This window comes from Capricornis sumatraensis, chromosome 1 (assembly GCF_032405125.1).
Source record: "Capricornis sumatraensis isolate serow.1 chromosome 1, serow.2, whole genome shotgun sequence".
Taxonomy (NCBI): Eukaryota; Metazoa; Chordata; class Mammalia; order Artiodactyla; family Bovidae; genus Capricornis; species Capricornis sumatraensis.
In genome coordinates, this window is record NC_091069.1 from 152,339,150 (window position 1) to 152,356,224 (window position 17,075).

The 17,075-nt window shown below is 39.2% G+C and overlaps 1 protein-coding gene across 1 annotated transcript in view; it reads right to left on the minus strand.

Annotated features, from left to right (window-relative positions):
- Nucleotides 1–17,075, minus strand: part of IMPG2 (interphotoreceptor matrix proteoglycan 2) — a 71,564-nt gene that overhangs the window by 52,173 nt on the left and 2,316 nt on the right. The window contains exons 3-4 of the mRNA XM_068968275.1: nt 12,133–12,299; nt 9,342–9,373 (exon numbers count right to left, since the gene is read on the minus strand). Coding sequence (XP_068824376.1) covers nt 9,342–9,373; nt 12,133–12,299 — 199 coding nt within the window. The remainder of the gene's footprint in view (nt 1–9,341; nt 9,374–12,132; nt 12,300–17,075) is intronic.

Sequence of the window (17,075 nt, forward strand, 5' to 3'; positions counted from 1 at the left end):
TTAAAGTAAAAGCATAGAGAGCTAACCAAAAACTGATATGAATTTGGACATGTACACACTGCTATATTTAAAATGGATAACCAACAAGGACCTACTGTTATTGCACATGGAACTGTGCTCAGTGCTATGTGGCCACCGGGATGGAAGGGGAGTTTAGGGGAGAATGGATCCATGTATATGTAGAGCTCAGTTCCTTCACTGTTCACCTGGAACTATCACAACATTTTTCATCAGCTAGATCCCAATACAAAACAAAGTTTAAAAAAATTAATAACATATATTAATATTAAAACACATGTGGCTGTATTACAGAGTACAATATAAAGTTTAAATGAATATTAAGTTACAATATGATCATTTCAAAGACATTTCATGACTGGAACTGGAGTGGGGGAATCAGCTAAGGCCATGTTCCCTAAACCCGCAAGCTTTGGTAGAAAATTTGAAAAACATAGGCTAAAAAAAAAAAATCTCACCATAAAGATTCTCCTGGTTTTTAAAAATACTATCTAAAAAGAATAACATATTAAACCAATACACCAAACCTATCACCACTTGTTATTTTTGGTACACTTGCAGGAATCTGCTTGCTTAGCTGTCATTCAAAAGAATATAAAGGAATATGGCATCTGGATAAGTCATTTTGATGAATGATGAGTGGAGGAAGACCTGGGTGATAAGAAAAGGTCACAGAACTAGCCAATGAAGGAACTGTGCTGTAAAATAGGCCCATTTGATTCCAGAAACCTCTCTCTTACCCACATTAATTCCACACTACTACATGGCCTTTATGTGACCCATATTCCCTAGAAGGGCAACCAGGATGGGTTTCCTTGGTCTTAATGATAGTGGTGTTACATCAACTAAATGACCTGAAAGTCAAAATGTGTAAGGACCCAGAAAGAGGAAGGGAAACCCAGTGAAAGCTGGAGAGCAATCAAGTATGAAGAGCAAAGAGGTCAAAGTAAAACAAAGCACACACAGTAATCAGAATAGGAAGTTGAGATGACATGGCAGAGAAACCAGACCTCACCAGGGATGGGTCAAATTGTCTCCCACATCAAAATCAAATTTAAGCTAATTCTCTAAGTAAGTAAGCATTCAGAATGGAGAAGTTCACTTACTTCAATAGAACTAGATTTCACTTACTGAATTCAAAATAACTTTTTTTTTCTCAAAATAACATTATTTTAATGATGGTAAGGGCTTCCACAGTGGTTCAAATGGTAAAGAATCCACCTGCAATGCCAAAGACCTGGGTTCGATCCTTGGTTTGGGAGTATCCCTTGGAGGAGGTTGTGGCAACCCACTCCTGCATTCTTGCCTGGATAATCCCCATGGACAGAGGAGTCTGGTGGCCTACAGTCCACAGGGTCACAAAGAGTCAGATATGACTGAGAGATTAAGCACAATGATGCTAAGTGGGCAACTCTCAGTAATTTAAAACACTTGTCCAACACTCCCAACACTTAATCCCTCATCCTCCTGCACTTCTTTCAAAAGACAGTAACATGAATCCTTTCACATTTTCTCATTAGGTATGCCTCCTACAGGGATGCCCTAGAATGTCGCACACAACAGAATTAAAATACAGTGCTGTGTTGAGTTTGGAGACAGAAATGCTTCATTTCTAGGCCAAGCCACAAATTTGAAGTTGGTCAGCTCTTTAGCTTAATGTCAGCAGCAAACAACCGTCTACTGTCTCATTTCCTCAGCTTATCCAGCACATAATTTTTTCCTCACAGCTACTGCCTAATCGTGTCAGTGGAATTCAGATGGAACTGTGTGAAAAATACCACAGTTACATGGAACCTATGTTTAAAAACATAGTAGGGGACTTCCCTGGTGGTGCAGTGGATAAGAATCCACCTGCCAAAGCAGAAGGCACAGGTTCGACCCCTGGTCCAGGAAGACTACACATGCCACAACTAAGCCTGTGCCCTACAGCTCACCTACTCTAGAGTCCGTGAGCAACAACTACTGAAGCCTGTGTGCCTACAGCCTGTGCTCCACGGCAACAGGAGCCACCGCAGTGAGAAGCCAGCACGCCACAGCTAGAGAGTAGCCCCTACTCACAACTAGAGAAAAGCCCACGCACAGCAACGAAGACCCCACACAGCCAAAAATAAATAAATGAAATTGTTAGAAATAAATAACAAAAATACACTAAAACAAGCCAACAAGAATTTCATACCTAGACTACTATTCCCTTTCACAATTTCCTATACTTTGCCTTGCTCTAGAACCTGTTAACTATAATCAGCCTTTAACAAGAAAAAACTTAAGGCAAGGAGTTAGGAATCCTGGGTGCCAGTTCCAGATGTATCACTAACCTTGTGCATAGCTTGGGAAGATGCCTCAGTTGCTCTAGGCCTCAAGATCTAACCTCTGAAACAGGAGTATCTCTTTCTCTACCTACTTCACCAAGGTGTTGGTGAAAACTAAATAAAATATCATTATACAGAAGCGTTATGTAAAGGATGAAATGCTAAACAAACATAAAACAGGGGTGGGAGTTGGATCAAGAAGGCGGAGGAGTAGAACAAAGAGCTCAACCTTTCCCACAAATACGTAAAAAATACATCTACATTTGAAAGGATTCTCATAGAACATCTACTAAATGCTAGCAGATCTCAGACTTCCACAAGGGCAAGAAAATCTCCATGTAACTGAGTAGGACAAAAGAAAAAGAAGAGAGGAATAGGATGGGACCTGCACTCTGGGAGCGAGCTGTGAAAGAGGAAAGGTTTCAACCAGTCAGCGGAAGACAAGTAGAGAGAGGCCTGCTGCACAGAGGGCTGGTGCCCCCGGCCTGGCAGCACTCCCCAGCCTGAGACACGCATCTGCTGGCGGGTGGAGGGGCTGAATACTGAGACTCCAGTTTCCATGCTCAGATACAGGGAGGACTGGGGTTGGCTATGTGGTGACACCCTGAGGGAGCCAGGGTGTGGTGCGTCACATGGAGGGAGTGCGGGAAGATGCCTGGACCCATCAGAAAAGCAAGGTGCCATTGCTGGGGAGCGCAGAAGGAAATGTGTGCAACTGCCATGGGAGCTTCTTTTTCAAGGAAGGGCACCACTTACCCTCTTCTACATAAGTTCCAGGTGCAGCTATTGCTGCCATCTTGGACTCCAGAGGTAGCTGGGACCGCTGCCCTGTGTCCCTGGGAGTATGCACAGGGCCAGGCACCTGAACACCACTATAAAAGGGATCATGGCCAGCACATGCTGAGAAAACAGACAGCAAGCTTTCAAACCAAAAACCGCCCTCATGCCAAAAACGTATTAAACCCATACAAGCTACATAGGGACGCTCATGCTTATAAGCAGCTCTCCAAGACAACAGTAGATAATTGTTTCCCCTAAACTCACAGAGTGAGAGAAATACAAGCAAAATGAAGAAACAGAGAAACCACTCCCAGTTAAAAGACTAAGAGAATTTCCCTGAAGGAACAATGAAACAGACCTCTTCAGCCTAATAGACACTGAGTTCAAAAAGAAGGTAACGAAAATACTGAAGGAACTAAGAGAGGGTATCACTAGAAATGCAGATCGCTATAAAAATAAACTAGCAACTGTAAGGAGGAACCAAGAATAATTAGAAAATTTATTTACTGAGATGAAGGCTGAGCTAAAAACAATGAATAGCAGAATAAATGATGTAGAAGAAAGAATAAATGATCTCGAAATTACCCAATCAAAACAGCAGACAGACTGTTTACAGTAGCTAGGACATGGAAACAACCTAGATATCCATCGGCAGATGAATGAATAAGAAAGTTGTGGTGCATATACACAATGGAATATTACTCAGCAATTAAAAAGAATATGTTTGAGTCAGTTCTAATGAGGTGGATGAAACTGGAGCCTATTATACAGAGTGAAGTAACTCAGAAAGAAAAATACCAACACAGTATATTAACGTATATATATGGAATTTAGAAAGATGGTTAACATCGCCCCTATATGCAAGACAGCAAAAGAGACACAGATATAAAGAACAGACTTTTGGACTCTGTGGGAAAAGGCGAGGGTGGATGATTTGAGAGAACAGCATTGAAACACGTATATTACCATTTGTGAAATAGATCGCCAGTCCAAGTTTAATGCATGAGGCAGGGCACTCAAAGCCAGTGCACTGGGACAACCCAGAGGGATGGGATGGGGAGGGAGGTGGGAGGGGTGGGGGAGGGTTGGGACAGCCACACCTGTAGCTTATTCATGTCAATGTATGGCAAAGAGCACCACAATATTGTAATTAACCTACAATTAAAATAAATTAATTTTTAAAAAACAGCAGACAGAAAACCAAATGAAATTAAAAAATGAAAGCAATATAAAAGACCTATGGGACAATATAAAGTGTGCAATCTATGCATAATAGGGATTACAGAAGGAGAAGAAAGAGAAAAGCAGATTCAAAACATAATGGAATAAATTATGGCTGAAAACCTCCCAAAGCTAAAGAAGGAAACAAATATCCAGGTATAGGAAGCAAACAAGATGGACCCAAACAGAGCTACACCAAGACATATTATAATAAAGCAGGGTTTAACAGAGTTACATGTCAACCCAAACAGAATAATATATATGCTTTTACATTTGAATCAGTTCTAATGAGGTGGATGAAACTGGAGCCGATTATACAGAGTGAAGTAAGCTAGAAAGAAACACACCAATATAGTATACTAACGCATATATATGGAATTTAGAAAGATGGTAATGATAACCCTGTATATGAGACAGCAAAAGAGACACAGATGTATAGAACAGTCTTTTGGACTCTGTGGGAGAGGGCGAGGGTGGGATGATTTGGGAGAATGGCATTGAAACATGTATATTATCATTTGTGAAACGAATCGCCAGTCCAGGTTTGATGCATGATACAGGGTGCTCAGGGCTGATGCACTGGGATGACCAAGAGGGATGAGATGGGGAGGGAGGTGGGAGGGGGATTTATGATGGGGAACACGTGTGCACCCATGGCAGATTCATGTCAACGTATGGCAAAACCAATACACTATTGTAAAGTAATTAGTCTCCAATTAAAATAAATAAATTTATATTAAAAATAAATATATAAACGTGTATTTGGCTTTGTGATCATGATGGGCATCATCAAGTACAAATCTAACTTAATGGAGATATCAAGGAAAAAAAAATTCCACAGATCAGTCCTTACACTGAGAATAACACCAGGGACCTAATAATAGAGTTGGGTGATTGAACAGAAACTCAATTACTCATCCAACAAATACTTAGTAAGCACATGTCCTAGGCTGACTTTGTATTGAAGATACAACTGTAAGACAAGATGGCAGGGAGTTAGGTGACTGGAGCTAAGGGATGATGTTTTCAAGATGTCTGGCTGGAGAAGATTTGAGCATGTTTAAATATTAATAAGTAGTTGGTAATGGGAGAAGCTGAAGACTCAGAAGAGAGAGAAAAAAACAATCACAGGTTGATGTCTAAGAGGTTAGGACTGATGCTAAAGCTGAAACTCCAATACTTTGGCCACCTCATGCGAAGAGTTGACTCATTGGGAAAGACCCTCATGCTGGGAAGGATTGGGGGCAGGAGGAGAAGGGGATGACCGAGGATGAGATGGCTGGATGGCATCACCAACTCGATGGACATGAGTTTGAGTGAACTCTGGGAGTTGGTGATGGACAGGGAGGCCTGGCGTGCTGTGATTCATGGGGTTGCAAAGAGTCGGACACGACTGAGACTGAACTGAACTGAATTGAATGGGAGAAGCTGAAGACTCAGGAGAGAGAGAACAAAAAATTACAGGTTGATGTCTAAGAGGTAAGATGGGATATGAAGTCCTGAGTAATGTAGGAAATGCTTTCTTTTAAATAGACTTGCCAGATGACAATAAGGGGAGGTGAAATCAGTACACAGCAGAGTATCTGGTGTAAGTCATACATTAGCAGTTGGGTTTGAGTTCACATAGAAGAAGTAACTTAAATTACAGAGAAGTAATGTAAACAGAAGAGTGATCTCCCAAAGATGTCCATATCTTAATCCCCAGAACATGTGACTATGTTATCTGCAAAGGAAAGTAAGGTAACAGATGGAATTAAGGGTGCTGATCAGCTGGCCTTAATTCTTGAGTAGAGACCATATCCTCTGGTTTTACCAGGTAGACCCAATGTAGTCATGCATGTGTATATGTGTGCTAAGTTGCTTCAGTCATGTCTGACTCTTTGTGACCCTACAGATTGTAGCCTGCCAGGCTCCTCTGTCCATGCAATTCTTCAGGCAAAAATACTGGAGTGGGTAGCCATTCCCTTCCCCAGGGGATTTTCCCGACTTAGGGATAGAACGCACATCTCTTAAAACTCCTGCACTGGCAAGCAGGTTCTTTACCACTAGTGCCACCTGGGAAGCCCCAGGGTAGTCATAAGGACCCTTAAATGTGGAAGGAAGCAGAAGAATGTCAGAGTGATAGAATGTGACAAAGTAAGCCACTGCTAGTCATATCCAACCAACATGGGCAAGCTCTACACACTGAAAAGGGCAAGAAAACAAATTTTCCCCTAGAGTCTCCAGATAGGTAACACAGGTCTGCCAACATGCTGAGAATCATGTCAAGCTTCTGCACTACAGAACTAGAAGATATATTTGTGTTTTGCCAGGAGAAATATCAATAACCTCAGATATGCAGATAACACCAACCTTATGGCAGAAAGTGAAGAGGAACTAAAAAGCCTCTTGATGAAAGTGAAAGAGGAGAGTGAAAAAGTTGGCTTAAAGCTCAACATTCAGAAAATGAAGATCATGGCATCTGGTCCCATCACTTCATGGCAAACAGACGGGGAAACAGTGGAAACAGTGTCAGACTTTATTTTTTGGGGCTCCAAAATCACTGCAGATGGTGACTGCAGCCATGAAATTAAAAGACGCTTACTCGTTGGAAGGAAAGTTATGACCAACCTAGATAGCATATTCAAAAGCAGAGACATTACTTTGCCAACAAAGGTCCGTCTAGTCAAGGTTATGGTTTTCCCAGTGGTCATATATGGATGTGAGAGTTGGACTGTGAAGAAAGCTGAGCGCCAAAGAATTGATGCCTTTGAACTGGTGTTGGAGAAGACTCTTGAGAGTCCCTTGGGCTGCAAGGAGGTCCAACCAGTCCATCCTAAAGGAGATCAGTCCTGGGTGTTCACTGGAAGGACTGATGCTAAAGCTGAAACTCCAGTACTTTGGCCACCTCATGCGAAGAGTTGACTCACTGGAAAAGACTCTGATGCTGGGAGGGATTGGGGGCAGGAGGAGAAGGGGACAACAGAGGATGAGATGGCTGGATGGTATCACCAACTCGATGGACATGAGTTTGCGTGAACTCTGGGAGATGGTGATGGACAGGGAGGCCTGGCGTGCTGCGATTCATGGGGTTGCAAAGAGTTGGACACAATTGAGCAACTGAACTGAACTGAACTGAAGCTACCAAAGTTTGTGATAATTTGCTGCAGCAGCAATATAAAACTAATACAAAAATCTCAACACAGAATGAGAGCCATCTCAAGAAAATCATAAAAATAAATTTAAATATAGAAAGTGATTAAATTAAGGGTTTTAAGGGATGACTACAATATTCAACTTAAAGAGGGGCTAAGTGAATTCCAGGTCACTCCCAATATTAGCTAACTCCAGGTCCCCTCATTTCAGCAAGTACCATAGTTGATGCTTTTCATCTCACTCCAACCTGGTCTGCTCTAGTTTCATGGGAAGGATATCAACTTTTAAATTTTCAAATTCAGTTCATTTTCAAATTCAGTTATATATATTTTAAACTTAGTTCATACATATTGCTATTTTTATACACGCCCTATTTTCTAAGGATGATAAATAATACTTTGAGTCCCTCCACATCTAGGACATCAACAAAACATATATGACACACTCCGTTCTCTAATTTGTTTATGAATTTATTTCAATATGATTAACACATTTTTCCAAGAAATAGTAGATGAATGCAGCAAACTGTACCCAACCAAAGTGAGCTATGTAGGAATACACAAACTACACCTCAAACATCTTCCAGCTACCTCTGTTCAGCTACTCCATGTGTTATGAGTTATAACATCAATCCACATACGGTGTTACAACTTACAACTTTTCAATCTATTTCAGATAACCTTGCTTCATCCCTTTATAACTTATGAGCTACGATCTTCCCAGTGTCTGTTTTCACAGGCAAACTCCAAGGCTTCTTCCAGATGACAAGTGATATTTATTATCATAGGTTTTATACACTTCTTAACCATGTGAAATGTGCTCTCGTTTTCATTAGGTACAACCATGAAGATTACTGGCAGGACCCCCCACCAGACTGTTAAGTCTACTGCATGTGTATTGGAATGGCAATCATCAGGACCCACACCTAAAGCACCACATGGCCCCACATCTAAGTTGGTGCTCAATCCCAAGCCCTAAAACAGACTTGGTGGTACTGTTAGCTATATGAAGTGAGACCACAAGCAGTCTCACTTCCCTCCTGCTTACTCACACTTGATTTGAAACTTACATATACCCCACTACCACCAAGAGATGCAGTCTAATTATGCATTTGCCTGGAATTTGCTGCCCAGGCTACACCTCTGGACACTGACTCACCTTGTTGGTTTTTCAATCTGTTGTTCCATCTAATTTGAGACAAGATTATGGACCTGAACTGCGTGCCCTAGTGATTCCGCCCCCCAAAAAATGTCACCTACATACTGGCATAACTTGGATACTGAGTATGGATAGAATTAGAAATCATTAGTCCCTGTAGACTCAAAATCCCTCCCCTTCCATGATCTGCTTTGTCCTGCCACTGCTCGGGAGCCAGAAACAAGCTTAATCCTAAGCCTAAAGGCCTACAGAGCCATGACTCAAATCACTGGAGGATTCATTAAAGTAGTGCTAGTCTTATGCTTCAAGATCACAAACATCATTAAGCCATAAAGTGACCCACACCACAACCCCATCATTTAATCAACCATCCTCCACTAAGGTGTACCATTTTAGGTAAACAGTATTAGCCTGTAAGCCTCAACAACAGTAGATCATTTTGTATTCCAGTTCCAAAATTCTACTTCCTCACCAAGAGAAAGGGATAAGTTCACCTCTTAGTAACGTCAGACAGTAAACAAGCACAGTGGCTCTGAAGGTGGTTTGGAAAAGGAAGTGGCCTCAAGATGAGGAAAAGACTTTGAGACTTACCCACAGGCCTGCTTATTGCAGGAACTGGCAATAAATTGGAAGGAATCATTAACTTTGGGATGAGCCTTAGAACAGGTATGATACATCTCTGTTGCCAAACATGAACTTAGGGGAAAAAAAGACACTCACCCACTTACAGTCTCCTTTGCATATGTCAGTTTCTAAGGAAAACAAAGATATAAAAATGACCATGTGAGTGAAAGACAGTTATTAAGCAGTAAACAAAACTTACTGCACAAAGAACACTAATGCCCTAACACAGAATCTATGTTATTATTCTTATAGTTAAATAGTTAAAGCAAAGTACTAATGATGCAAAGTTTGTTTTGTGACTCCCACCCACCACTCAGTTTCTGTGTATGTTCTCCAAAGTCCCTGTGCTCTCTTAATGGACACAGATTAACAGACTTTACCTGCTAATCATTCCAGAAAGATCTTCGGGTTAAAGATTGGTAGAGTTTTACATTAATGTTCCATGGACTTAGAACCGAAGTGTTTTGAGATCTACTACATGTATAGAAATTCCTATCATAGAGTAATATCATCATGTGGATAAAATAATTGTAAAATCTATCTTTTTTGTCTGAATTCTGGAGAACTAAACTGTATCCGTAGTTGGATTATTCCTTTGGGGCATTCAAAGAAAACTGTGTCCAAGTTATGTCTAAACTAGTGGTTTTATTTTGAGATCAATATGATAATTTGGAATCAAATTCTATTTTCTCTTTCTCAGCTATGGAGGTAAATCCGAAAAATGTCTCTGCTGCTGGGACTCAACTTCCTTATCTGTAAAATGGAGAGATGATTACTCTAAATAATTCTTAAGATATTTATGAATAACTCACTGTTCTTTTTACTCTACACACTCTCCTAGAACAATCTCAGCCAGTCTTTTTTTCCCTAAATTTTAATCATCTAACACCTTCAACTGGGATTTTATTTCCTTTAATTAATCTCTCTTGATACATATAAGCATAGCAAAATCATCAATTAATCAATTTGTACTATTAGCTTTAAAATTTTATAGGCCAGCATGGTAGTTATTTTTAAAATGCTGGAATTCTGAGTTCTAATAAAGGTTGTCAAGCACATAAATTCACCACCTATGAGTAAACAGTTGTTGTTATATTTAAAATCAAGCTAAAAAAATAGATGTATATGTATGTATAACTGAATCACTATGCTGTAAAGCAGAAATCAACTCAGCAATGTAAATCAACCTTATTTCAATTTTTTAAGAAAAGTAAAATCAAGCTTCCTTCAGGTTTTGGACAGCCAGTGATTGCTTAAGTAACATTCTCAATCCCTCTCATGATTTCAAGTACTATCTCAAGTCTGGTGATCCCTATAGCTGTGGTCTGGTGATCCCAGAACACTCTTCTGGGCTTCATATCTAAATATTAAGCAATGCACACTTCACAGATGGTTCAAAACAATGCATTAAAAAGCAAGCTCACTCTCTCTCCGTCAGTGTCTACAAGCTGCTTCTCTGCCTGAGTTCTCAGTGGTAGCCATTGAAGATAGAAGTTGGGAGGCTTCCAGGGTCATGCCTTTATCACTGCCCACTCCCATCCAATCTGTCACTGAGTCCTACTAACCCTTTTCCTATTTGTATCCCCTATACACCCTTTCTCTACTTCATGGTTTACATAGGATTCTCATCCCCTCAGGCCTCAAGTAGCAACTGATCTCTGCTCATCTTGCCCCCTCTAATCTATCATATGGTATACAGAAACCACAATAACCATTTTACAGTTCAAAACTGTACAATCAGCCCCTGCAACCTGCCAACTTACACCCCTTGAATGGCTTCCTATCAACTACAAACTTCTTACGCTATCCACCCCTCTAGTCTGATGTCCTGTCCAATCTAGTCTCCTCTTCTGATATCCTGGCCAACATATACATGTATTGTTGTTAGTCACTAGGTCGTTTCCAACTCTTTTGTGACCCTGTGGACTGTAGCCCACCAGGCTTCTCTGTCCGTGGGATTTCCCAGGCAAGAACACTGGACTGGGTTGCCATTTCCTTCTTTAGGAGATCTTCCTGACTCAGGGATTGAACCCATGTCTCCTGCGTTGGCAGGCAGATTCCATACCACTGAGCCACCAGAGAAGCCCACATTTTATTATATACAACTAATAATAATAAAATGTAAGGAGTACAATACTAAAGAACGAGTAAAGAATTATGGTGGTCAAAAGATTATGTGAGCTAAATCTGCTAGGATGGGGGCTGGGGGTTGTTTTCTCATGAAGGAGGTTACATCTGAGCTGAGGACATGCAGGACTTGAATAAAAGGAAGAAGGATATAAGGGGCCTCTCACACAGCATGTGCAATCTACCACATAGATCACATGGATCTAAACAGTTTCCTTCTCTTGCCATGAATACATGCAACATGAAAAAGGGAAGGTGGCAGATAATTTGTCTATATGCATGCTTGTTTATCCTTTGCTAAGAATAAACTAAATCTAAAACAAGGAAAACACATAAGCAAATTCATGCATTAGAATCACATTTACACAGTATTTACTAAACATTTATCCAATGATCTATCCCTCTATCTTTAATTAATTATCAATTCAACTTTGAACTGATAAAAAGCAAAACTCTGACAAGAATGTTTGATTCTCACAGATTAATATTCTTAGCCTAAATCTTTGTAGAGTATTATTTCCAAATTCTTACATTTATAAACAATCCTGAGGTTCTTGCTGGTTTCACAATGCTTATTAATTATAATGGCCAGAGCTAGAGATACAAAGATTGGTCACCCTGTGGTGGGTCACCTGAAGAGCCTAATTCAACAAAACAGTAACACAGGGATCCAGCATTCACTCTTTCTTCCTTTAGGCCTGAGCTCTGTATATGTGCTACTATAGTAAGTACAGTAATTTCTTCTTGTTACTACATTTACCTGCATAATTAAGCTTCTGTGTTCCACAGACTGACTAAAATGTGTGCCCATTTCAAATATAGTCGTGATTCCATCCTCACACAAATTCATCCAATAATGATATTCCTCACGCCCAGGAAGTCGATCCCAAAAAGTCCTGAAGGCTTCCCAGACAGCTTCCTGGCATACTGAAAAATAAACAGGGAGGTATTTTTTATGGAAAGGACTTTAGGGTTCTCACAATGACCACGGATCAGTTATTTCAGATTCCTGAGACACTCTTGCACACGGTCTATTCTGCAGGGACATGGGGATGATTCTCATTCAAAGCCCTTCTATACACCCCATTTAAACTTTTTAGACCTGAAGAGAATCTGCACTCCCCATTCCTTTCCCTTGCAAAGGAAACTGATTCACCTTCTCATAGGCAGGGGTTTTTGCTTCTCTTAAAAAAAAAATCCATGTTTATGTTTTAGCAAAGTACAGCTGATACTGAAAATATTTCAATAGGACAAATAACCTGTGGTATATCCATATGATGGGATTAGAATTCAGTGATAAAAAGAAATGAGGCTTCAAGCCATGAAAAGACATGGAGAAGATTTAAATGCATATTGCTAAGTAAGAGAAGCCAATCTGAAAAAGCAACATACTGTATGGGTTCAATGATAATACATTCTGGAAAAAGCGAAACTATATACATTGTAAAAAGATCTATGGTGGTCAGGGACTGGGGGGAGGGAAAGATACAGGAGGTGGAAACTGATGGGTTTTAGGGCAGTGAAACTATCTGTATGACACTGTAACAGTGGATACATGTCACTGTATATGTATTAAAATCCACAGAAAACACAATAGAATGACTGCACTCTAATGTAAATTATGAAACCACTGTCTTGAATCCTGTTACTAGGGCTCAGGCTATGCATCTTATCTAGTATAGAGAAATTCAGAATGGAACAAAGTCTTTTTGTAGGGTAATATAGTTTCCTTTCAGAATTGTGGAGCCCAAAGCATGAGGAACAGTCAATTTAGTGCATAAAGCAAGAAAAAGAAATCCTGGAGGGATGGGGTGAGGAGAGAGGAGGAGGGATACATGTTTACCTATGGCCAATTCATGTTGATGTATGGCAAAGCCATCACAATATTATAAAGCAATTATTCTCCAATTAAAATAAATAAAAAATTTTTGAAGAAATAAAAGGCATACAAATTGGAAGATAAGAAATAAAACTGTCTTTATTTGTTGATGAAATAATCACCTATGTAAAAAACCCTACAGAATATATGAAAGAGCTACTAGAACCAATATGTGACTTTACAAAGTTACAGAATAAAAGATCAATACATTAATCAATTATATGTTTATAAACTACCAAGAAACAATCAAAGACCATTTAAAAAAATACTGTTAACAACAGCATAAAAAAAGTGAAATAAATCTGACAAAAAGATGTATAAGATCTAAACACTAAAAATTACAAAACACTGCTGAGAGAAACTGACAAAGATCAAAATAAATGAGAGGATACATCCACAGAGCAAGAGAGTCAATACTGCTAAGCTTGCAACTCTTTCCAAATTGATCAACAGATTTAACACAAACCAAATCAAAATTCCAGTAGCTTTCCATGTACAAATTGGCAAGCTGATTACAATATTTATATGGAAGACAAAGAACCTAGAATAATCAAACAGATTTAAAAAGAACAAAGTTGAAGGACTTGCACTATTTGATTCAAAGACTTATTATAAAGCTTACAGTAATCAAGACAGTAAGGCATTGGCATTAAAACAGATAAATAAACCTGTGTAAGAGAATAAAAAATGAAGAAATAGATCCATCATACATACACTAGAAGACTGATTTTTAACAAATGTACAAAAGCTAATCTTTTTAATAAATGATGCTGGAACAACTGGCTATGCAAATACAAAAAAATTTAACTTTGACTCATATACACCAAATACAAATATTAACTCACAGTAGATCAAAGACCTTTATGTAAAACCAAAAAATTACAAAACTTCTCCAGGAAAAAATAACAGAAAATCTTTGTGACTCTGAGCTAAGCAAACTTAGATCCAATACCAAAAGCAAGTATGAAGCAAAAAAAAACACCTGACATATCAAAATCTAAAACTGTTCCTCAAAAGACACTGTTAAGAAAAATAAAACAATAAACCAAACATTGGGAGAAAATTTATGCAAAACATATATCTGACAATGAATTTGAATTTGGAATTCATAAGGAACTCTTATAACTCAATTATAGGACAAACAATCCAATTATTTTTTAAATCAGCAAAATATTCGAATAGAAACTTCATCAAAAAAGATATACAAATGGCAAATGAGCACATGAAAAGTGCTCAATGTCATTAGCCTTCAAGAAAACACAAGGTAAAACCACAATAAGATGTCACTTCATATCTACTAGAACGTGGTGGTTTAGTCACCAAGTCATGTCTGACTCTCAACCCCATGGCCTATAGCCTGCCAGGCTCCGCTATCCACAGGATTCTCCAGGCATGAATACTGGAGAAGGTTGCCATTTCCTTCTCCAGAGGATCTTCCTGACCCAGGAATTGAACCCAGGTCTCCTGCACTGCAGTCAGATTCTTTACCGACTGAGCTATGGGGGAAGCTGCATCTACTAGAATGGTTACAGTTTAAAAAGACCGACTATACCAAGCATTACACAGATGTGGAAAAACCAGAGTCCCAAAACACTGCTGGTGGTACAACTATACTGGAAAACAGTTTTGGCAACTTCTTAAGAAGTTAAACATAGAACTATGATGTGATCCATCCATTCCACTCCAATTAACCAACAGATATGAAAGCAGATTGTTCATACAAAAAATTTTTTCACAAACATTCATGACCTCTTTCTCTATAATCACCAATAACTGAAAACCACCCAAATATCCCCAAATGCAGTATATCCATAAAATGTAATAATACCCCAAAACAAATGGTAACAAAGTATTGATACATCAAAAAATCACAGATGAGTCTCAAAACAATTAAACTGAGTAAAAGAAGCTAAACAAAAAAGGGAGTACATAATATGAATACATTCATATCTATAAGTGTAGAAAATGCAAACAATACCTGGTAATAGAAAGCACATTAGTGGTTACCTCAGCTCTTAGATCAAGGGAGGTGCTCAGGGAGGAAGGGATTATAAAGGCACTTGAGAAAATGTTTGGAGGTAACTGAAAAATTCATTATCTCAACTGCAGTGAGAATTTAAGGATAAATATATTTGTCAAACCTAATCAGACTATATACTTTAAATATGCGTAGTTTATAGGCTATATTTTAAAAGGTCCAACTACTAATATAATTTTTTGAAGGGAGGATACTATTAATTACTTCCTACTCCAAGCACCCCCAAATTTCTGCTTAATTTCAAAAGTCATTAAGTTGAGTGCAGTTGCTTCTTGCTTAAATGGAGATATTCTTCAAATGTGTTATACCAAACAGCTACTGCTGCTGCTAAGTCACTTCAGTCACGTCCGACTCTGTGTGACCCCATAGACGGCAGCCCAACAGGCTCCCCCGTCCCTGGGATTCTCCAGGCAAGAACACTGGAGTGGGTTGCCATTTCCTTCTCCAGTGCATGAAAGTGGAAAGTGAAAAGTGAAAGTGAAGTCGCTCAGTCATGTCCGACCCTCAGCGACCCCATGGACTGCAGCCTACCAGGCTCCTCCACCCATGGGATTTTCCAGGCAAGAGTACTAGAGTGGGGTGCCATTGTCTTCTCCTACCAAACAGCAATTGATATTAAATTATGTATGAAAGGAAAAACTCAGCAAACCATTAGTGAATTAGTTCAGTGGAAAGAGCTAAAATCCTTGGTTGAACAGTGAGTGGATCTAAACAATGTCTAAACAATTGGTTTTAGGAGCATAATCCAATTACCTCTTCCAAATCTCTTCAAAATCAAGACCTATGTTGAAATATTCATTCCCTTCCCAGAAAAATATCTACTTCTGCTTCACTGACTACACTAAAGCCTTTGTGTGAATCCCAACAAACTGGAAAATTCTTAAAGAGATGGGAATACCAGACCACCTTACCTGTCTCCTGAGAGACCTATATGCAGGACAAGAAGCAACACTTAAACACTTAGAATTGGACATGGAAAAACTGGACATGATTCAAAATTGAGAGAAAGGAGTACAACAAGGCTGTATACGATCACCGTGCTTATTTAACTGCTATGCAGAGTACATCACACAAAATGCCAGGCTGGATGAAGCACAAGCTGGAGTCAAGGCTACCAGGAGAAATATCAACAACCTCAGATACGTAGATGATGCCACTCCAATGGCAGAAAATGAAGAGGAATTAAAGAGCCTTTCATGAGGGTGAAAGAGGAGAGGGAAAAAGCTGGCTTAAAACTACTACTGTTTGAACTAAGTTCAAACAAATGTTTGAACTAAACATTAAAAAAACTGAGATCATGGTATTGCGGTCCCATCACCTCATGGCAAACAGATGGGGGAAAAAGTAGAAGCAATGACCGTTTTATTGAAATTATTGCTGGTTTCAGTATTTGGACCCACCAGCCAATAAGAATATTTCTTAGTTCTTGCTTAAAAAATAAGACATACTGAACTGTGTGTAAAATGCACCCATGAAATTGAGACTGTGCTACATAAGTACTACAACACAAAGTAAACCAAGTAGATGTAGAAAATTCATCTTTTCAAAGGATGAAAGTACCAAATGCTGTCAAGATGTAAACCATTCTTTTAACTAGTGTTTCTGAATCAGTATGGAAATGGTTCTAGATGGGAAAAAGACACCCCTGAGAACTTCCTCTTAAAGGAGGTTAAATATACAATCAGATAAGATCAAGGAGAGGAAAAAGTCAAAGTAGAAATAGATTCTCTCTTCTTGGGCTCCAAAATCACTGTGGATGGTGACTGCAGCCATGAAATTAAAAGAC